The sequence below is a fragment of the Parambassis ranga genome, chromosome 24 (genome assembly GCF_900634625.1).
Source record: "Parambassis ranga chromosome 24, fParRan2.1, whole genome shotgun sequence".
NCBI lineage: Eukaryota > Metazoa > Chordata > Actinopteri > Ambassidae > Parambassis > Parambassis ranga.
Window position 1 is genome coordinate 1,913,555 of NC_041043.1, and position 22,811 is coordinate 1,936,365.

At 42.6% G+C, this 22,811-nt stretch overlaps 2 protein-coding genes across 8 annotated transcripts; one reads left to right on the plus strand and one right to left on the minus strand.

Moving 5' to 3' along the window:
* Positions 1–1,853: 1,853 nt before the first annotated feature.
* max (myc associated factor X) lies at positions 1,854–10,206 on the plus strand. Of its 7 annotated transcripts, none has more exons than XM_028398021.1 (5): positions 1,854–2,032; positions 2,317–2,343; positions 7,818–7,943; positions 8,605–8,743; positions 9,171–10,206. In XM_028398021.1, exons 1-5 carry the CDS (start codon positions 1,997–1,999, stop codon positions 9,356–9,358), a joined length of 516 nt encoding a protein of 171 aa, XP_028253822.1. In that variant the 5' UTR covers positions 1,854–1,996; the 3' UTR covers positions 9,359–10,206. The 7 variants fall into 7 exon arrangements, with proteins under 7 accessions (XP_028253822.1, XP_028253823.1, XP_028253824.1 ...); XM_028398022.1 differs by having other exon boundaries at positions 8,620–8,743; XM_028398023.1 differs by having other exon boundaries at positions 7,818–7,925.
* Positions 10,207–11,368: 1,162 nt separating this feature from the next.
* Positions 11,369–21,841, minus strand: fntb (farnesyltransferase, CAAX box, subunit beta). The gene is made up of 12 exons (XM_028398109.1): positions 21,621–21,841; positions 20,652–20,716; positions 18,963–19,035; positions 18,702–18,793; positions 16,874–17,020; positions 16,557–16,640; positions 15,195–15,281; positions 14,981–15,110; positions 14,238–14,370; positions 13,401–13,512; positions 13,144–13,258; positions 11,369–11,805 (listed from the first exon to the last, which is right to left on the minus strand). The coding sequence occupies exons 1-12, from the start codon at positions 21,717–21,719 to the stop codon at positions 11,647–11,649; spliced, it is 1,296 nt and encodes a 431-aa protein (XP_028253910.1). The 5' UTR covers positions 21,720–21,841; the 3' UTR covers positions 11,369–11,646.
* Between the last annotated feature and the right edge of the window lie 970 nt (positions 21,842–22,811).

Below are 22,811 nucleotides of genomic sequence, written 5' to 3' on the forward strand. Positions count from 1 at the left end.
GAAACACTGTTTGCCACCACTGCACCACCAGTTGACTGATTGTTTTAAATTTCATGTCACTCCACTGGCTTCACATCCTTCTTACATCTGAGCGCCCTGCCTCCTTTCATAACTGACAACAATGACAAGAACACACAACAGATCTCTAATGGTGCCTGCATACAGGGGCTCTTCTACTACAGTCTGCAATATGTTGCAAGGGGACAATAGGAAGGCATTTTAATGGTATAACAGACTGTCCATGTAAGGACAGAAGAGGGGGAAGGGAGGGAGGCTCTGCCCGGCCAGATCAGCCTCTCTGGCTGTAATTATAGCCCTGCGCTGCTTCACATGCCTGGATTTTTTACTAGTTTTTCTTTCTTCAGTCCCAGCCACAGCTAATCAATGTCCGCCCGGCGACCAGAGCCCTGCAGCCTGAATACTACCAGCTCAAACACTTCAAAACTCGGGCCTGGGGGGAAATCAGGGTGTGGCAAGATGGGAGAAAATTTTCAGTTTCTGTGAGCTCTGACTCATTATCATATTTTTTTTTTCAGTAAACCCACCCCTCAGGGGGATCCGAATGGAGTGCGCACAAATATGGTGGGATGGTGTCTCCCACTGTCACCCATGAAGATGGAGAGGTTTCACTGCAGCGGATGCATTATTAAAGCCTGGCCTTACTGTGTTGTCATCTTTTAAATAGGCTATACTGTTACGCATTATATTTCTGAGTGCGCCCTCTATGCTGCACGACATTCAGAGTAATTCAATAAAATTGCAAAAAAGCAAGACAGAAAGGGAGGATATGGAGACTGGTTTCAAGGTGGAGGAAGAGATGAAAGCATGAAGGTTGGCACAGGTCTGAATCTGTATGTGCAGGAAAGGCTATGGAGGGCAGGGTGTCGCCTACAGCTGTTGTGGCCTCTTGACCTGCAAGGAGAATGGATGAGGCTGCTTCCAGCTTGTTTTTTTTTTCTTTACACATTTAATGATCCACTGCAGCACTGCAAAATAATCCACACTGTAAGCTCCTTATCTGCAGCACAATTTTGTTAAAAAAAGAAGCAGCAGTGCAGATTATTTGCAATTTGTCCCTCCACTCTATATGACCAACATTAAGCCTATATAATGTGGTCCTTCTGTCAAGGTATGTGGTACAGACACTAAGCATTATATTGACTATGAACAGTTAGTCTTCTCTTGATTATTATTATTATTATTATTATTATTATTATTAGTAGTAGTAGTAGTAGTAGTAGTAGTAGTTGTAGTATAAAAACATATTTTTTTATTTAATGTTATTTGAAGTGTGCAGGCGTTACAGGGGAATTAAAGTTATAGGCTACAGATTTAGTGGGTTAAAAAAATGTACATGAAGTAAATATTGGACTGGTGAGTAGTTGTGCGTCACTGGACTGGAGTGTGTGTGCGTACGTGTGTACTTGTGTGTGAGACTGTGTGTAAATTTGCGTTTCTTGAAATCCACGTGTCTCAGCCGTAGCCCTATTTAGCTGCTCAGACTGACATACAATTAGAACTCAAACTTCAGCTCCCACAGTGCATCGCAGGAAAAACGGTGATGTGACGTAGCAAGCACGCTAAATGATTCCCGGAGGTTGTAGTTTAGGAAAACGAAGTGCATTCAAGTTACATAATTGTCAAACATTTTGATGACGTTTCTAGTAGTCACCGTATGAGTAGAATTTCTCTTTAAATTATCCTACGGAGAAAAGTAGTAAGAATGTAAGCTGTCGCGATAAAACGCGACAAACAAACAGACTAGGCCACTACATTACCCATATGCCACTGGGACGCCGTGCATGCGTGCTGCGCAGCGGCAGCTGTGTGTGTGTGTGGAGCGTAGTCACGTGGAGACCGTAGAGTCCACCTCTGTTCTGTCCAAACAGAACGTGAGCTGTTAGCTGTCCGTGTGTTGGTGCGCCCCTCGGTGTGAATCTGATTCATGTTGTTTTTTTAGCCACCCGTCCCTTTAAAGTAGATTATTTATCGAAGAATGAGTGATAACGATGATATCGAAGTCGATAGCGACGTGAGTATGGCCACTTATTTCTTTTTATGCATGTTATTTTGCTAGCTGGCTATTTAGCTGAACTAGCTGCGCAGCTAGCGTTAGCCACCAGTAAGCTGGCTAGCTCTGGTTTTCTAAGTATTTTAGTCAGGATTCTAGTTGATTTATATAAAACACCAGACGTTCTTTAATCAAAGCATTGCCAGTCTCCTAAATAATTTTACTCTCTAGTGACTTCAGCTAAACAGTGAGATTTGCCAAACAATTATGGCTACAATTGTACTTTTTGTTCTGTTTCTTTGCAGGAAGAATCACCGAGATATCACGCTGTGGTGCGTAATGCTGGGGGGATTTGTCCACTGTCGGAAAAAACAATTGTCTCACTTGATGTTGCAAAGTCATTTATTTATCACACTTTGCTCAAATGTTGGTTTATAAATAAGATTGCACTGTGGAGGTTGACATGACCTAAATGGTTTTTTTGAAGGCACTGTTATTCGGTGGAATCACACATTGATGTGTAAAAAATAATAACGTTGTACGGCAGTTTTGTATATTTTCTACTGTAAAGAAGTGTTTTTTAATAGAATAGTGCGGCGATTGTTCGTCTTGTATACGGCGTTAGTAGTGCATTGCAGGGTATCCCCAACCCTGTGTATACACGGCAATAGGGAGGCTGTGACACGACATCTATATTTAGACTAAAGCTTTATCCTGCTACAAAGCCTTTTTGTTGCCTGTTTATTATTTTTCCGGTTAATACGAAGCCTTCTGTGGTCCGTGGAAGCCGGTTTACCCTCGGCGGTTCACTTCACACCGCGGGGATTCCGCTCAAGATCAGGTTGGAAAATTACACATGTAGGTCAGCTCAGCGAAGAGACGCGGTTTACATTAATGTTGTGCATCCGTGATGAAGCTGCAGAGGAGGAGGAGGGGGGAGCTACGGAGGTTGTTGCATGTAGCCGCCGGCCGCGCCTGCATCTCGGCCGAGGCTTCGTGTCAGGAAGGGGTGCAGCGGGATGTTTTCCTGTATTGCAGCCAGTGATTAGAGCCATCTTCTCTCTACAGGCCACTAAAGGGCTGGCAGCCTCAATGAATGACGTATAGCTGCACCGCATACCGGCGAGAAAAACACCCTGTACGACTGGGTTGCTGCACGAAACGGCGTCTTAACGACACTCCAAACATGATCGGCAGAATTAAAACGCAGGAGAGACATCAGGAAGCATTAAAACATTCACAACATGCCTTAGTGATATTAGGGTTTAAAACCTTTGTGCTGGTGCCCTCCAACAGACCTTACTGCAGCAGTGCAAGAAATTCAGAAATACATGTAACATCATCATCTCTACATATACAAATAGAACTTAATGAAATAGGAACATTTGATTTTTTGTAACAGTGTTACCATGGTCACATAATATTAAGTTATACAAGCTTAATTGGCATCTGCGGTGTGGTTTTTGCTTACGTAGAGAGAAAAAGATGCATCTTTCTCACATTTTTCTCTCTTTTTAGTAAAATCCACACACAGTGTCATGTCTTCTTTCCCAAAACCACCAGACATGTTGCCAACGTTAGCCGTGAAAAGCCTGTAAAGAAGGTAACAGATGAGATTTCTTCTTTTGTGGTTTTGGCAACTCAGGAGAATTCATGTTAATTGGCTACAGCTGAGTAAATTTAACACTAACAGCAGCAGTCGTTTACAGCTGGTGAAATCAGGGGGCACTGTGCAGTTTAGTTAAAACGACGACACCCGATTTGTTAATTGCATTATTTGCTGTGTAACTTGGCGTATATATTATAAGGACTAATGGTGGTTATAGGGCAGACACTGAATAGGTTCCCAGCACTACATGGTGATAAATAGTGCATCTGTTGTCTGTATATACGACCTGGAAGGTGAGATAAGAGGCTGACGGCCTAGGCATGGAATTATTTGGGTGCTCAGAGCCAAAGTTTTAATGGATACTACATGATGTGTCGTGTCATGCATGAGGTGAACGTGTTAGATTGGAGGGTAATTCATTAGAAATTGTGATGATCATCAATTGTTTTTGAAGCAAATTGTGCTTTGTTTTTTCTGTTGTTGTTAGAAGTGGAATATATTTTAAAAGGTAGTCAAATTTCTTTTTTTCTTGACTCTATTGCAGCAGCACTCTCAGCCGCCTGCTGTAGCTTCGGCTTTATTGGCGTTTCCACTGTTATTAGCGCAAGAAGGTTTTCCACAGTCTCCACCAGCCTGACAGGAGTGTAAACTTAATGCAGACAATGTTAGACGGCCACCAGTAGCCAGTAAGCAGCAGCTCCCAGCTCTTCCACTTGGCACCTGGAGTTGTTATGTAATGTTTCATGGTCAGGTATGAATAGAATGGAGGGAGCAGCTCAGCTGGCAGGTCCTCATAGGCAGCCAGTGAAAGGTATCGGTTTTTATGATGAACTGATGATAGTTGCACTCAGGTAACCGGATACCTATTTATTGTGGTGCTTAACAGCTCAGCTAGCATAAAGCATGCAGCTAAGGAGGCACCACAACAAGTCTGTGCATTTGGCTGTAGATATACTGGCTGTTAATGATCAGTGACTCTTCGGTCATTGTACTTATCTGACGTAATTTATGTAGCTCAGTTTCATCTACAAATGAGATAGTTATCAATTCCATGCAGTAAAAATAAGCTACATTAGCCTGAAATTAGTGAGAAGTTCCTGTACCTTCACTATTTGGGCGCTTAATCAGCCACAGCCGCATAGACTTTTCCACAAAAAGCACTTAAAACATGGAGATTTGATCCATTTTGTTTGCTACTGTTAAGCATTGATGCTAGCTTCCAGTGAGAATAAGTTGTTAAAGCCAAATATCTGTCAGTACAAGGTCGATTGATGCTGTCTGTGTGACTTCATCAGCTGCCCATGTCTGTGGGATTTTTCGTCTACCCTAAAAACCGTGATCATGCAGACTTTGTGCATTACAAGCAGTAAAGATATTTGACAATGACACAAGTGTTCTCTTGTGATACTATGACATTCATACATGATTTTTGTAATGTCATTTATAACATGAATCTCTGGTATAAAAATCCAAGTGCAGCTAAAAACCTGTGACAGCTCACCTGTATGAAGTGATGATTCTTCTGTAGATCACCTCGTGTTAGAGAAGATTTATGATAAATTTATTAAGTCATAAGATCATTATCTCCATGAATGTCCTTCATGCTGTCCCTTGCTGCTCACATGACCGTCAGGTTTGTAAAACACAGGAGTTCAGTAAATGCCTGGAAGCAAAAACTTAACTTCAGCTCCTCATCAAAATTTTATTTGTTTCTTTGTTTAGGCACACGCCACAGCTTAGTCTCATTCTCTGGGCAGGTCTCTTGTCCTTATGTCCACATAACTGTATGTGGAGCAGTGTCGTGCTTAAGTGTCGTTCTAAGATTAAAAATATAATAATAGGACATGTCCCTGAAAAGAGAAGTATGCTTTGGTTATTATCTGATGTTCACATGTAGATATGTTGTGAAATGTACCTTTAGCAAAACAATAGTCAAAATTAGAAGTGTGACATCTGAAAAGGAGCACAGTCCTCATGTCTCCACTGAAACCATCCATATTAAAATGGCTGCCATGCTTCTAATTGCACATACCGTGAGCAGCCGTCATGTGTTTGTTTATGCTGGGGTTAATGGAGGGAGTGGAGTCACACCTCTCCGTGGCACATGGTCCTGGTGGAATTGCCTCTCCTGGATGTTCCATGGCTCTTGTGAATACTCTCCAGCCAAGCAGTCACAAGATGGGAATTGTGGATCGCATGGGTTATACATTTGTAGTTTTAATTTCGGTTTCACTGAATCGACATGTGGGACCGGTTCACTTCCTGTTTGTCATTGTGTAGCAGGATGTTTCTCCTGTGTTTGTGAAGTAGTACTTGAGTCACACTCTAAACGTGGTCCCTCCCAGCTGTGGAAAGCGAGTTGTAACCTGCTTCGTGTCTTACTTATGGCCATTTTGGTTTTTGGTGTGATCTGTGGACAAAATGAGTCAGATGATTTCAAAGCATGTGCCTTCCACCTCGGCTCCCATCTGTCTCGAGGCAATACCATAACCAGGCACATCCGTTCAGTTTCATTTCTGATCACTTTGTAGGAGGTGTGTGTGTGTGTGTGTGTGAGAGAGAGAGTGAGAAGAGCACAGGCTCTGATTGGGTGTCGGGCTTAATGTCTCAGTCTGGTGACAGCGTGGATTAGTCCAGAATCAGATTTGAATGGAGGCTGGGATGTGTTTGGCCTAAAAAAACAGGTTGGACTACAGGCAGCAAACTGATCTCCTGCCTGCCTCTGGTCATGTGACGACAGCAGCCATCTTGTGCCTTTATTCTCTAATTACAATGTAAATGTGAGGTCACAATTTGCAGCCAGTGTGGCTGAAGAAAGCAATTGTTTCTACTTGCGTGACAAAAGACATGAAAATAGTTTGGATCTTGGCCCAATGCAGTGTAGTCATACGAGTGTTACAGTACAACAAAACACTCCTGCACATCATAAACCTTCAATAATGTCTAATAAGTCTGCCTTTCATGTGTAGTACACTGTTAGGACCGGTTGTTGTTGTCCTCCACCCATCCATATGTCTTTGATCTCACCATGGAGGTGCCTGAGGCAGGTCATAGAGGACAGGGCTGTGGATAAACCACAAATTACAACAACCACTCAACAGGAGTTAGTTCATCCTTTTTAATGGAAAAGAATGATTGATTATTTGTCATCAGGTCTGCTAAAGATTTTTATCTGACCTTTGTGAATCGCTGTGCACATACAGTACATTGGAAGTCTGACTAATTTCTTAACTTGGTTGTTTGGGTCATTGTGAGAATATTTTAGCTACGCCCTCATTTACTGTCACGCTTGTGAGTTTTGCATATTTTGATCAAAATGGTTAGATTTAGTGGGGCAGCAGTAGAGCGCTATAACTTGTGACATTGGGTTTTGTAGCAGGCACCTTGTGAGGCAGGTGGATGATATGAGAACACACAGCAATGTTAAACAGTTCATCAATCACCTGCCAATGTTTTCTGAGAGTGCCTCTTTCTAAACAGCTTCTCAGATGGTTGTGTAACAAAACCATCTGGTGTGTCAGGTTACCTTAAACCACACTTTGTGTTCTACTGGTTCACGGAGCCTTGTTTATGATGCACATTTTGACTGTGAGAGCAGTGTTGGTAGGTTTAATGTCTCGGTTGAGGCAAATGTAGCACATACACTGCGTGTTAGCCTGGCTTACACACAGGCAAGGCTAAGTTGAAAGCGACCTTCACAGTAAAGGCAGTTGCTGATGTTTAATATATATATATATATATATATATATATATATATATATATATATATATATATATATATATATATATATATATATATATATATATATATATATATATATATATATAGTCATTATATATATATAATGACTGTAATGGACACATTTTTTTCAAAATTAGAATTGAATCATTTTGTTGGTATTGAACCAATTACTCAGACAGATTGGATTGTTGGCGACACAGAACAGAATATAAATAATTGTCAGTTGAAGCCCTCACATCAGTTTGTTGATGTTAATTTTAAGCGAGTTGTTGCTCTTTGTATTGTGGGTTACACACACAGAATACACTGTGTGCTTTGGTTTAAATGCAAAGTGGGACTTGGCAGCAGAGCAGTTTGTGTAGGTTTGACCGTAGGGACGGCTGGACACCTGCTGTCCTCTCTACCCACGCTGCTCTGCCGCCAGGCTGAAGGCCGTGTGACTCTTCTCATTGCAGGCAGACAAACGGGCACACCACAATGCACTGGAGCGCAAGCGTAGGGACCACATCAAAGACAGCTTTCACAGCCTCCGGGACTCGGTACCGTCCCTGCAGGGAGAAAAGGTTGGTAAAGCTCAGCCTGTAAGTCCCCCGCCTCACAATTGACATTCAAAAATTCATGCAAGATGTTTGTTTGTATGCTGTTTGTTTATCTAATGTAAATGTTGCTGTTGATGTAGGTATATGTAGGTGTTTGTCAGATGTGCCTTCAGTGAAATGGTTTGGCAGCAGCAGGGCAGTGATGCAGACTAAATACTTACATAGTCAGGAAGTTATTATGAGGAAATTTTTGTTGCTCTCTTCCTGTTTTGACATCTATGACATAGAGAACATTTGGAGTGGGCTCAGTAACTGGGCACACAGCACTCTTAGTTCCCTACAAAAGTCCCTGCTGCTTTTGTAAAACTTTAAGCCTTACTGCAAAATGTACTGCTTTTTTTATATACTTATAAGATAAGATTTCTTAATGACAGAAAGTCATCTGAGCAGATGTGCAGCCAGTTAGCAGCTGATGTAGCACTCTGCTGTAATGGTGAGCAGTCGTTAAATGTGCATGTCACGCTGAAGCGCTAACAGATTTTAAGGGGTTAAGAGGAGCCAAGCTGTGCAGAAACTCGCAGCGTCGGCCTACTTTCCCCGCAGTGTAGAATCACAGCAGCAGTAGGAATTCTTGTGCTAGAAATCTGATAAGGACCCTGTATACTTGCATCAATGCTTCAATTTTTGCATGTGTCACTAACAGCAGTCTACCAAACAGGCGTCTCGAGCTCAAATCCTAGATAAAGCCACAGAGTACATCCAGTACATGAGGCGGAAAAACCACACACACCAGCAGGACATCGACGACCTGAAGAGGCAGAACGCACTGCTGGAGCAACAAGGTAAGAGCAGCACGACTGGGCTCACGTTTCAGTCTGCAGACATCTCAGCTGGGGAGTGGAGTTTGGAGCAGTTGTGAGGGTTCGGTCATGTCTGCCTGCTGTTAACTGTCAGAGCTGCAAAAATGTTTCTGACATGAACACATCAGCTTTGACCTGAAGGGTGGAGAAAATTCCTCGCTCTGCGTCGATTGCATGCTGTAGTGATAAAAGATAACAGATCAAAGCTGCCCTCGCTGTCACCTTAACAATGGTAAAGGATGTTGAGGTTGAGGAATGTGAATACCTCTGTAGAACACGGATGTGTTTTCCTCTTGAGTAAACATAGTCAATTAAAGAACTGTGGCCAGTTAGCGACTTGAAGTGCTGATGCTTATCATCATTTCTTTTGTCCATCTTCCTCGCTGATCGTTGTCCTCGTGTCATGCAGTCCGTGCTCTGGAGAAGGTGAAGGGCTCTACCCAGCTCCAGTCCAACTATTCGTCGTCTGACAGCAGCCTGTACACCAACCCCAAAGGCAGCGCTGTGTCAGCGTTCGACGGCGGCTCCGACTCCAGCTCCGAGTCGGAGGCAGAGGAGCCCCCCAACAGGAAAAAGCTGCGTGTGGAAGCCAGCTAGAGAGCCCAGCGGCTAAAACACGGCTAAGATCGGGGCAGTGGGGGAGCAAGGGAGGGCAACAGGGAGCACAGCCTTCAAAAGCTCTCGAGGCTCCTCCACCCCTCCCCTTCCCTCCCCCCTTCAATGCCAAGAGCAGCATCCACCCCAGCTTCCCTGACCGTCCTCGTCGTTCTCTCTCCTCCATCTTTGCGTGGGCTCGCACTGGAGACTCATGACCCATCAGACCTCCTCACGCCGCAGCCACAATCGTCCGTCTTTCCAGCCAGCCTCCACCAAAAGGGGGAGAGGAAGTGAGCAGGGTGGAAGACGACTACTTTAATTCTTTCAGAGAGCTTCAGGTTTTTCTCTCGCCTTTCCCCACCCCCATCTCTTCTCTTATTTTTGGCTGTCTGTCATGGGTATCTCTTCCCAGCAACATCAACAACCCAAAATCCAAAAAGAGGCAGCTTGGCTACTTAAGGACTTGATGCTTTTTTTGTACCCTCAATAAAGCCCCTCCTCCTCCTGCCCAGGTCTTTTTTTCGGTGGGGGGGACAGGGTGAGCCAGGTGTACTCTTCCAAGCACTGCTATATTATATATTTTTTGTTTTCTTTTGTTATTCTTGATAAAAACCTGTTTAGAATTTACACACACACACACCTAGATAAATGGTCCTTGAAAACGTTTACCTTTTTAAAATCTTTAAAAAAAAAGAGAGAAACATTTGTAGCTTACTTTTTTCCACTAAAGAATGTGAAGATGCTTTAAGCTGATGTAAACCCACTTGAGGCCCACTGGATTGCAGATGGTTTCTGCCTGACACATTTGTTAAAACAAGAATAAAAGAAAAAAAACTCCTTTGTTGAAATTGATGTTTTGCAGAATATTCCTAAACTTGTATCGTATTTTGTCCTTTAGCTTGAAGTAGTTGAATGACTTTAGGTGGCTGAATAATAAAAAATCTTGTTTTATATATAATTAAAAAAAAGCAGCATTGATTGGATGTTTTCAAAAGTATGTTATGAATTTTGTAGTTATCACACAAGTTATGGGAAAATGCCAATTTGTCACGTGTAGTTTAAGAGTATGAAAATAGATATTTGAATGTCAAAAAGGTAGCTCCTGTCTTCTGCAGTACAAGGAGGCGAAACAAGTCCCCTGTCAGCGTGTCGTGCTTTAAACACAGTAAAAATGTTGCTGAATCCCACCCCCCAGGAAAAAAGGAAGCATTTTGTGTGTCTAGGAAATGTGTGTGTATGTATATTGTTTCCATTTTATTTCCATTTAGGAGGATATAATTAGTGTCGTAGGTCTTTGTCTGATTCCATTCCATGGAAATTACAAGTATGTTGTACATACTGCCAACAATTGTCTTGCAAGTTGAGGCCTACCTTTACTATGAGACTATAAAATAAACTATTTTATCCTTTAACAGGCTCTCTCCCTGTGTGGTTACTGAGCACTCACATCAAAGTGTTGAGAAATATCAACAAGAACACAACTGCAGGTTTGTAGAATAAATACAGATTATGTAATAATCCCTTGTAGTTTTTTTTTTTACGTGTATGGTCACTAAGAGAAACAACCATTACTTCCGGCACAGTGTGAGAATCTGTGTTGTTTACAGAAAGCTTTTTATTTATAGGTAGAAGAGTCAGTTTTAAAAAGTTTACCAAATTCATTTTTTTAGCTAGTCCCCTTTATGTTTACTACAGTTTTACAGCATCATTCCTAGGTGATCAGCATAAACAAAAGGGTGACCAGCATGAGGCCCAAACTGTCTGAGAACCTGATACCCGACACAGAAAGGGAGACCCTCCTCTATGACTACATACTATATTAGAACTTGTTACCATTTTACTGCATTTCTGGCCTATGAAAGTATAAAAATCCTGTCATCAGAAGACAGATTTCAGTATATATCCTTAAAAGTTGGTCCTGACTCTAAAGACGACCCTGACATTCGTTACATTAGTTGGATTCTGCTTCATAACTAGTGTGTCTGAAGGCATTTTATAACACCTGAGAAGTGCCATATAAAGTTTTATTGACCTTATAAAGTTCCACGTTTATTTCAGAGATTGAAAACAAAAGCAATGCAAGCGAAAAAAATCAGCTGAACTTTAAGCTTCTCTCACACACACACATACACACACAACCTCTATTGTCAGGCTCCTAAACTCCAGCCCTCATGTCTACTGAGGGTCGACCATCCTGCTGCTTGCTGGGCTCGCCCATGTCAGGCCTGACTGGCTGCTTTGAGTCCGATCCTCAGAGTTAGGCTGATTCACAAAAACAGTGATGCCGACTAGGACTGAGGGTCAGCTGAGGCGTTTGTCTCCGGCATCCCTTTGTCGGCAGGTGTGCCTGGCTGCCTGGTGACCTCGGGGACGGGCAGTCCGTGAAAGTGCTGCAGGGCTTGAGCCACCTTCTCTGGACAAATGTTGTAAACCGGATGAGTCGGAGCCTAAGAAAGATAAATAAGACATCTGTTGTGTCACAGTATACGATCATTTGTCTTTTTTTGTGTAGCTGCAGTGTCCCAGATCCTACTCTGCTGTACGGTAATTACAGTTTCAATATTACTTACACAGTCAACATTTATATCACAGTAAACTGCTGCCACTATCCTTGGAGACGTTTTATTGATTTTTTTGAGAATTGCCTGCTGTAAAGTGGCCTATTTATTCTACAGGACTGTAGACTGATGCACATGGACACTGTTCCTCGCCTGGCACCTCGTTTTGAACATGATAGCTGTTTTTATCTGATATACATATGCATGCACATGGGACAGGAAATAAGCCATATATGCATGTCTGACTGCTGAGATACTCTACCTATTGTAACAAGTCATTGCTTCCCCCTTTTCCACTCTAATTAATCTTGATCACCAGCCTATTTTAAACACATAAAGGCATGCTTACCGATAACGCAGGTGTGTTTAAAAAAAAAAAAACATGGCTGATTAATGTTAGAGAAGTTGAAGTGACCTATTAAAGTGGGTGCTTTCTTCTCTTTGGCGACACCTGTGGTGATAAGCAGTAACTGCAGGTGTGTTTTTAAAGGCTGTTCCATACTCGACGAGGACGAGAACAGAGAACTCGCTCCACGGGTGGTAAGAGTAAAAAAAAAAAGTTTGTTTCGGCACGGAGGTACCATACTCCGCGAGACGTGTGTGTGCAGAACTCCTCATACGGCCCTCCTACGCAGCGCACGTCACACACAAAAGGTTGACAATGCAATTGTATTGTAAATTGTGAGCACAGTCGTGGTTACCTGGCCTAACGAGCTGATAATGCTCAGGGAAGAGGGCGTACAGCATGACAATAGATAGAAGATCAGTGCAGCTGACTGTAGCAGACCTCTGGTCAGTGTGAGTTTAACTCTGAACGTGACTGTCTGCAATAATACATCCCGTCTCCTGGTGTTTAATGTGCGCGAGCCACTGTAACACCGTGATCAATACTGGGATTAGTTTTTATCGCCACCTTTTGGACAGACGCTCTGCGCGCCGTGTTTCTCCTTCCAGGAGCTGTTTGCCAGCTGCTCATCTAAACTGACCATCGTAGTTGTACTTCCTCCTTCTGTCTGTGTGTTCTGCACCTGAAGAAGCTCTTGCGCTTCACGTCATAAAGGCAGAAAACAATCAAGCCCCACCCACAACAACGGAGGAAATAAGATAGAAGGACTGTTTTAGTGTTTTTATAAATAGCCATACAACATTATGAATGCAGTAGCTTGCTAACAAATGGCTACAACAAAACTGTCCCCAGTAGGGAATAGTCCCACCCTCTGTCCTCACCAGTTTGTTCTCCTCCCTGCCGAGAATCAACTCATGATGGTGCTCCATGCTTCCAAAGTGTTGTGCTACGGAGAGGCCGCTCAGGCAGTAACACGTGTGGTAAAAGTCTCTGGACCTGCACACATGAAGACACAATACAGCACAGTGATGTCTATATGATGAACCATAAGACTATCATTTAATTGTGCAGAGTGTGTGTGCTGCTGCCTGCCTTTGTGTGTGTGTGTGTGTGAGACCAGATGGTGTGTGGTACTGACTTGCCAGGCTTATCCAAAAGGCCCCCTGCAGGGTTCTGACAGCAGAGGAGGATGTACTCCTGCAAGGCCTGCTGCTCGAACATCCACCGCTGCCGACTCAGCTCCGACTCGCCTGTACAACCACAGTCCACCAAAACCGTCACAGTCAGGAGCATAAATCATTTACAGCTCTCATTTCTGGCAAACTAAGAGGAATTCATTAGTGTTTGATCTGTTATGAAAGCTCCCTACAAACACACACTGCGTGTCCACCAAGTCTGCAGCTTTTAATGCTGAGTACAATATGATTCTGTCTTTACATTCCAGAATCCTGACTTTTACTTCCACTTCATTCCAGAATTCCAACTTTTGAATTGTAGCATTCTGACTTTCATTCCGATTTCTGATTTAAATGCCTGGATATAAACAGTTACATTTTAAACCATTCACAACTTCAAAAAACGTATTACCTGTACATCTCCTTTGAGTCTCACATGTTAAGTTTTAAATAAAAAGTCAAGTGAATAAGATGGAAATGATGAATGCAAATAGGACCTATAAGAAAAACGATAATTTTTAGTGTTTGAATTGAGATGATTCAACGACTCATTTTGTCACAGAAAATAAAGACTTTAAAGAGGAGATATAAAATATGTTGTAAATAAAATGAGTAAAAATAAATAATAAGTATCTGTCAGCTGAATTATGGTTTCCAGAATACACCCCACTGCCTTTCACTCAGTGCTGTGTTTGGAGGATGGACCTCAGCGTGACCTCAGAGAACTTTTTCTTTAAATGTCAGCTGGAAAAGAAAACTGGCTGTTAATAAACCATTTAAGAAAGCAAATAAAAAGGTACCTTCTTTGAATAAGGCTCTGTGGAGAAGAGGCAAGAGTCCAGCTTGCCAGAAAGAGTAGCAGCCGTCCACCAGTTTATTACAGCGGCCTTGGAAGCCTCCCTCGAATCGCATTTGTCTGCTGACCACCCACCTCTGAGAGGGAGGAGAAAACAAAAAATGTTAGTACATGTTTGCCTGTGAGGATGCTGAGATCTCCTGAGAGTAAAAACTTGTGACCTGCCCAGTGGCTGTGATATTGTTGCCATGGAAACGGCTAATTGGTAGACCGATTTGGCTCAGCTTAAACTGAAAAAATGATGAGACACTGGGTTTAATACCAGTGGAGGTGTAGCCTACATTACTGTGTATCACAGCAGCTCTGACATGAAGTGTGAGTCTTGCAGAGGAGGCGCAGCAGGTGAGTCAAGCCGCTGTAGATATTCCTGACCAGTGTCGACTTACAACCTTTGCTGAACATCCCCCACTGGGACGGACGGGCAGTGACACAGGACACCTGATCTGTTGACCTGTGACTGTGGCTGGGTGTGGGGAGTGAGACTTACTACAGGCTGTTTAAATAAGGAGGGACACTTTTAACCAGCCTGTTTGCAAGGGGGAGGGGGGGGGCAGGTTTTCTGACCAGCCTCATGCAAATTTGACTTTAACTGAACACTATTTGAATAGGTGCTTCAGGGTGGCAGACAGTGGCAGCAGTGTCAAACACATGTTAACACTTGTGCTGCTTTTGGTACAAACTGCTCACCAACAAGGCTTTAAGATCCAGCATGTGCTCTTTGCCCAGGATGACGAGGGCCGCCGTGCCACAGAAAGTGTACCCGCCGTGTGCCTCCAGACCTGGTACCCCGCTTAGTCCGCCCTCCCAGTTCTGGCACCTACAGACAGCCGGCACAGCAATAAAAACACTTCCTGTATTTACAAAGAAACAGGAATCACTAACAGCTTTGCTCTGTCTGTACCTGAGGATCCAGTTGGTCGTGTCCTCAAACAATTTAGGTGTGAGGATGTTTGTGAGGGATGCTACAGAAGCTGCACAGTATGCACTCCTGGACAGATAGAGATCAACAAAAGAAAGATGTGAACAGGAGGTCTGCTTACTCAACACTTCTAACGCTTGGTATTTTTAGACTGCAAGCAGACCAAACACAAACACACAGTTTGATCTCTGTGTCTGCGGTTGTTTTGGTAATTTTGCTAGCCGTCGTTAATGGTCATTATTACTTATAACCCATCCTTTAAATCTAAAAGAAGTTTTCTGTTGCCATCACATCATCAATATGTCAGTGTCATGGCTGGAAGTGCAGTGAATGTTTCCACTGTACTTTTTTGTTTTCAGCAAGCTAAACAAACACTCTTGTCCCTGAGCATGCTCAGTGAGGTCAACCAGACACTCATACAGTGCTTAATGACAAAGGCTACACTAGCTGCATTAGCAGGCTTTTGTACATATAACGATACACACATATGTGAAAACATTTGTAATGTTTTTCCCCCTGGCACATACTATTCACACCTTGCTGGTTGTAGCCAACGACCTTATTTACACCCAGAAAGGCTTTCCAACATGTTCTTATATTTGGTACTTTTACCCTTTTACCCATGATCCTTTTCTAAACATGCACTTTTTTGCCTGATGTTGAGCATTAGTGTGACTACAAATTTAAAAAAAATGTTGAAACAAATAAATCAATATTTTTGTTTCCAAAAAGGCAAACTATTCTCACCTGCCACATACTACCAACTTGCACAGTAAAGTGCAGAACACAGTGTTTTGTTATGTCGTGGGCTAATACAGTGAGCTAAACAGCTGAACTGTGTCTATTCTCACCCAGATGCACATAGGTTACCTTCATTTTAAAGGCCTCTAATTTAGCTGGGCTATGACGCTGTAAGCATATTTGCATGATATTTTTCTGACAGATGCTATTCACACCCAGGTGTTTGTAGCCAACAACGCTATTTGCACCCAACAGAAAGGCTTTGTGGCAAAAAGAAGGGCTTTTTGACATGTGCCTAACATTGGGAATGGGTTATTTGTAACCCAAACCATGGTGTTATTCTAAACCTAACCTCAAGATTCAAACACAAATCTACTCTTATGCTAGGGAAATGTGGGTATTTCTCCCGTTTTTCTACCAACACAAGATTTAAAAAAACATGATAAAATACAAAGTTAGTCTTAAAAATGTCCTACTTAGTTGGTGAGAGCACTTACTGTGCAGCTGTAAAATGTGATGATGAATACCAGCGTAAATAGCAGTTGTGCTCCTAATTGTGAGGATGGGGAACAGAGGGTGGATGAGGTAGCTTTATCTACTCACCTGACATCTACCTCCCCGCCAATGTGCATCACAAACGAGCCATCTGGCTGCTTCAATGACCACAGGAAATCTAACAGCTTCTCCCTGGAGAGGGTAGGCAGAAGGGGGAGAGAGAGAGGGGAGAGGGGGAGGAGAAGGAAGGGAGCAAGGTAAAGAGATCATTTTTAATAAAGCTCAGATGCGTTCTCATTGTTATTATGGTGTTCAGAAAAAAAGAATAAAAAAGCACAGGACTTAAAGGAACATGGTGTAGAAGTTACCACCATCTAGTGGTGAGATCATTTAACATAATGTTAGCGCTTGATCTTGACTAGTACCTGTCTATAACGTTATAGGCCTCATCTGTGCCAATTATGCAGAGGGCGTTGACAGCGGCGTAGGTGGGTGCGAGGTGGGCGTGCTGCCCCGGTCCTCCAGCGAAGCCTCCGGTTGGGCTCTGACAGCGTGCCAGAAACTGACACACACTGGAATGGGTGAGATGAATTCAGAACTGTAAGTGCTGCCCATTCACAGGGAAGCCAACATCACACAGTATGCTGAAAATGTTGAAAATCTGCATCATGCGCTGCTGTTTACATGGATTTTTCTGCTGATAAACATGTTCCTGTGACTTGGTGGGATTGCCCAAATGCTAGATCTATAAGAAAGAGGGAGGAATCTGTGCTGAACATCCAGATCTGACCATTTGTGGTCAGGTACAGCCCTCACCTCTCTCTCTCTTTCTAACCTTTGATGCATCAGCTGATGTTCTAGCTGAGATGAAACTGGTGTGAATGTGTGCTGCTAAAAGCTCCTTGATACTGAAAAAGACCCCTCATTTCAGTTTGGAGCTTTCAGCCACTCAGCAGCCTGTAAAGCCTGCACCATCGGGTTACTTCACTTTTTGCTGACGTGTCACAGAGCACGGACCATCTCAACCGCAGCTTCCTTTCTTTCCAGCCTCTGTGCACCTCATTGCCTTCCTCACACAAATGCTTCTCTTCATCCCCTGCCATGGAACCAAATCACAAAACAGTGAAGGGTGCCTTTCAGCCAACTGAGTTGGAAGGGAAGCCTGCATTGACTTTGGCCAAACAGTGCGGTGCCAGTGCTGACCTGAGAACAGTGTGCACTTCATGGGACAGAGAGAGCAATCTGTTGTAGGTTGCATTGTTAAAAATTCTCGAACTGGGCCTGTGCACGTGTGTGTATGCGTGTGAGCACGAAGGCGTCACATTGGCGCTGGGCAGTGCCAGCCGGTGCGCTGGCACACCGCGCTGTAATAATGAGAGTGTGGGCTGGCAGCCTGGCATCAGCAATCGCTACGTGGTTTGCAGAGTGTTACTTTGGACTGGCAGTAATTTAATCAAATGATATTCTGCTAGCAATAACAGCAACACTGTTTGGAGTCGTGGCTGCATAAGTAATCATACTTTCATTACTTTTAATCACAAAGGACAAAGATTCATGAACACCATGACTTTTTATTACTGTGAGAACTCCATTGGTTGGTATTAGAAACAACAATCGAACGATAATTCCCAGTGCATTATCAATACAGCAGCTGCCACAGATGGCGTGCTGCCTGCTTACGCACTGCTTCCACACACACACACACTGCCCATATACGGAGCTTGAAAACCTTTCCTTAGAAAGCCTTTGAGCGGCATCTCTAAAGAGTTTGTCCTTAGCTGAGGTTCACATGAGGTATCACTTTAACACATTTCTGCCAGGGCTCATACAGCTAGCAAATCGTATGTGGTTTTATTGAGTTCTCTGCAACCTGGGCTCAGGGCCAGCCCCTGTGATTGGTTAGTGTGACGATGGGTGTAGGCACAGCATTGTTCTTGCTGTGGAGGACAGTCTGTCTTTCCATTAAATATGAAGAATAAGAGGGACAGGAAATGAGGCACATCAGGTCTATTTATGGAATAAAATGGTGGTTTATAGAATAGCATGCTTTGGTTCAGCTTGGACTTAAGGATTATGCTACAAGTTTTTTTTTTGCTGTGTCTAAGAAGTCCATATCACACAAACCACATTTTGTCTAGCAGCAGTGTTTGCATTCTTTCCTGTGGTGATTGAAAGAACTAATAAATCATGAGATATCTTTGGCACTGCATGGGCTGGTAGCAGTGTGTGTGTGTGTGTGTGTGTGTGTCTCACTCTGAGGCAACAGCAGCGGGAATGGGCTCCTCTAGCAACTCCAGACTGTGAAGAATCCAGAAGCAAAGCCATGGTCTGCTAGCATCTAGACACTACATACGCACACAAACACACACACACACCACATGATCAAAGACAGAGACGAGGGTAGAATGGTTAAAGTATATAATCACTTTTGGCTTTTCTGATACAGTTATAACACGCCTACTGTGCTGAATTAAATTAAATCTAAGTTGTGTGTTCTTGACTTGTATACTGTACCTCATAAGCATCTGATAAGTGACGTAAGCCCTTCTTGAGGTATTGATAATGCTGTTCCCGCAGCAATGTTGGCCTGAAGAAAAATAAAGGATGGAATTTAAAAACAGCTTCAATGTGACAGATAGATAAGGCCAGCCTTCTATTATTTCCTGTAAAAAATGGATCATTAATGGACAGAATTGCAAATTACTTTAGGCTGTTAAAGAACTAATGTGTTCGATTTAGTGCCATCCAGTGGTGAGGTAGCAGATTGCAACCAATGTGAGTATTCATTCCTCCACCACCTGCCTCTATTGTGTGTGATTGTGTTATGTAATGATAACACAATGACTACACAGCTCTGTGTTATATTTTAGACTATATAAAAATAAACACTGTTTTAAAAAGAGGCGTCGTCACATCGGTGTGCACCACAGCAAAGCCAGCACATATCTCATGGGCATCTGTAGCTCTGTGTGTGAATGACACTGTATGTATCAGTGAGTCAAAGACAACCGACACTTCCTCCCTCCTGCATGACACCCACCCACCCATCCACCCCTATTCTCTGCCTGCCCTTTCCACTCGGTGTTTGCAACAGACGTTGTAATTACACCTACACAGGGTTAGTCATGGATCACTATCAGAAACAACTGCAGCAATTCTACAATGAGAAGAGGGGAGTGCAGGAGCAGGAGGATGCACCTCACTGTTTAATGCAGAGGGCAAACAAAAGTCTCAAAATGAGCAGCGCTCATGGGGATTATTGTTACATGCAGCCGAAACCTAGTAGGATTAATCTTCCCTTATCTTTTTTTTGCCTAATTTATTTTCATACGTGCCCATAGAAGTTTATTTTAACCAATTATCAACTTATTTATTTATAATTAAATCATAATAATTAATAATAGTGTTATACTGAATTAAAGACATATCTGGCTTCTCGGTGTGGCTACTATAGAGGTGCAGGAGTTTATATGGTTTATGTAGCAGTGAAAAATTAGTGAACCTGCATAAAATAAAATAAAAAAAATTTCCCCAGAGTCCAGAAAAGAAGATGTTCTCTACTTACTATAGAATATGACTTCACCAATTATCTTATAACACTGAATGCGATGGGCTGCAGTGCCAGCAGCATTCTGGTCCAGCAGTTGTCATAGAAATGGGATGAGTCACCTCATTGAGAAGTAACGGCAGCCGACAGCTAGAAGCAATGTATGTGGGCTGATCAACACACCGTTCAGATAACAGGCATCACCGTCACTGTGTGGCCTTCTCTTATTAGCAATCAGCAGGTGTTTGTTATCAAAAACAGCCAATCAGCATTGTGTTCCTGGATATGCCTCATAGTGGCGTCAATGTTACAAGAGTTCTCTGAGTAGATGATCACTGTGGGTACACAATATCAGACCCATTTGTGACAACTCAACATGCTATAAACACTTGTGTGGTTTACAGAATTGAGGTCGGGACAATTCAGTGTCCTGATTATACATAATTACTGTAATCATACTAGAAAAGACGAGAGAGAAAGAGAAAGAGACAGTTCCTCCTTTCTCTGCCAAATCATCATCACAATTCTTCAGACTCACAAAAAAACAACAGTGTAATTTCTTTCCACCCACAGTGCAACTCAACACCCACATAAAATGACAATTATATCTAGAACAAGAGAAGCTCCTCTTTGTACTGCACACTGTTAATACTTACTGTGGTAAGCTGTGCATTTGCTTATAAACACTGATGATTTCTTCAATGCTGTGTTCCACTTTTTTCTAATGTTAGAGAAAAGAGCAGAATGAACAGGCATTATGAAGTTCAGCCCGAACCACAGACAAACAAATTAGCACATTTTGCCAGTGAGTCATCATTGTTGGCTGCATGCAGAGCTGCTGTATGGTTTACAGCAACACAGGCTCAAAAACTGATCACACCGCACTGTACTGATGCCAGATTGTATCAATAGTCCAAACTGTAGACAGGGTGCACACACAGTTTATTGCTAGGGACAGCTAATGGATGGATGGACTTTAAACTTATCTTTATGCAACAGTTTCACTTAAAGCACTAAGTTAGCTCTTAGGCTAAGACGTTTAAACTGTTGTTACAAATATGGACTGTCCCTAAATTAACCAGCACATTATATATTATGCTAAGTTACTATTGGCCAATATATCAACACAGTATAATTTTTTATTGATATATTTATTGCTTTATTAGTCAGGCTCTTTTTTGGACAGCCCTGTCAGATGTGCAACATTCACTCACTTTAACATTCACTTATAAATTATTAGCTGTGAATTAACTGAACCACACGCTAACTGTAAGTGATCATAATTACATGAAAAACACGCGGACTACGTCGTACATAGGCTTTCTGTCTCCGTTTGTTTGCTAACAGCTAGCTGTCTCAAATTCATTCAAACTTAATCTCATTACGGTACAATGCTAGCTATGTGCAGGCTAAAGTTTGCGAACTTCAGCAGCAGCAAAATCACGATCACCAAATCATTTCTGCCCACTGCTTCAGGTAACTTGTCGACTATGAGTAAACAGATTGCACTGAGTGACAACTGCATCTTTGTCACATTTTTCCAAGCGCACCGTCATCCATAGTGAAGAGTAGCATACTAGCATTAGCCACATCACCAAACGAAGCTAATCTGTGCCTCCGCTCACCTGCTCCACTGAAGTCACCGTTTCCTCCCCGTCATCCACGAACATTTCTGCAGAATGGTGTTCACCGAAACACCGCAGATTCATCGTCATGCCGTCCATGATGGTAATCAGCAGCGGGGATGCCGGGAGTAAAGCGGTAATGGTCAGCCCTATTAGTTTGTTTTGATAGTTCGCTTACTTTCTCTGTACTCCTCTCTCTTCCTGCTGAGGTTGGAGTGGGCGGAAACTGCGTGCACACCCGCTACGGCGTCTCCAAGGGAACAAAACTCCTCTGTTTCCTTTACTGGTGAGTGGAAACGCACAGAAAATAATTCCTGTGAGAGTTTAAATAGCTTCACAGTTAAACTTTGTTTCTTTTGTACAAACGTTATTTTACATTTCGTCTTTGGTGTTTTGTTGTTGCTGTCAAACAGACAATAAGGAGGCAACGTGACCGCACTACTGTTTCTACCTTTGTTCTGAGTCCAGTCAGATTATTGACACATTTACCGGAAATACCACAATTCGGCCTTCAAAATAAAATCCATTTATTAGAATATATCACGTGAACACAATATTAGGTAAAACCATTTAAACCGCAAAACCGCATTTAATATTGAATTTTTATTTGGGATAGACTCCCTCTATAAGACAGTTTAATTAGATTATGCAAGATAATAAGTGAATTCTGTGGTCCTTGGGGGCCCTAAAGTTCCTTATTCATGATGTGCTTCTTTTTTCCACTATGCGAAAAGGTATTTTATTTTATTTTTTTTGCAGCCTTCCCCCATTTAAGGGGCCATCTTATAGAGTCCCGAGTTGTAGTCCAGCTTTAAGTTGCAAGCTTAAATTTGCATGTCTTTGCATAAGGCAAATACATTTCTAATAGCCCTGGATGGACTGGACTTCTCCAGGGTTTTTCCCTCCTTCTCGCCCTTAGATAGCTGGGATAGGCTCCAGCTACCTGTGTCCCTGTACTAGGCCTATAGGACAAAGCACTTTCAGATGATGGATGGATATATAGTAGCCTATAAAAATTACATAGATGTCAAAATACCAGTTACTTATGTTGCTAAACATTTTCATTACCTTGGCTGGGCCAGTATCAAATTAGATAATATACATCACACTTGATCGTCATATCCGCAATATAAGGATTTTATATTGAAAATCCTTACCGGAAGTGTGCTGTTTCCGACAGAATCTAACTGG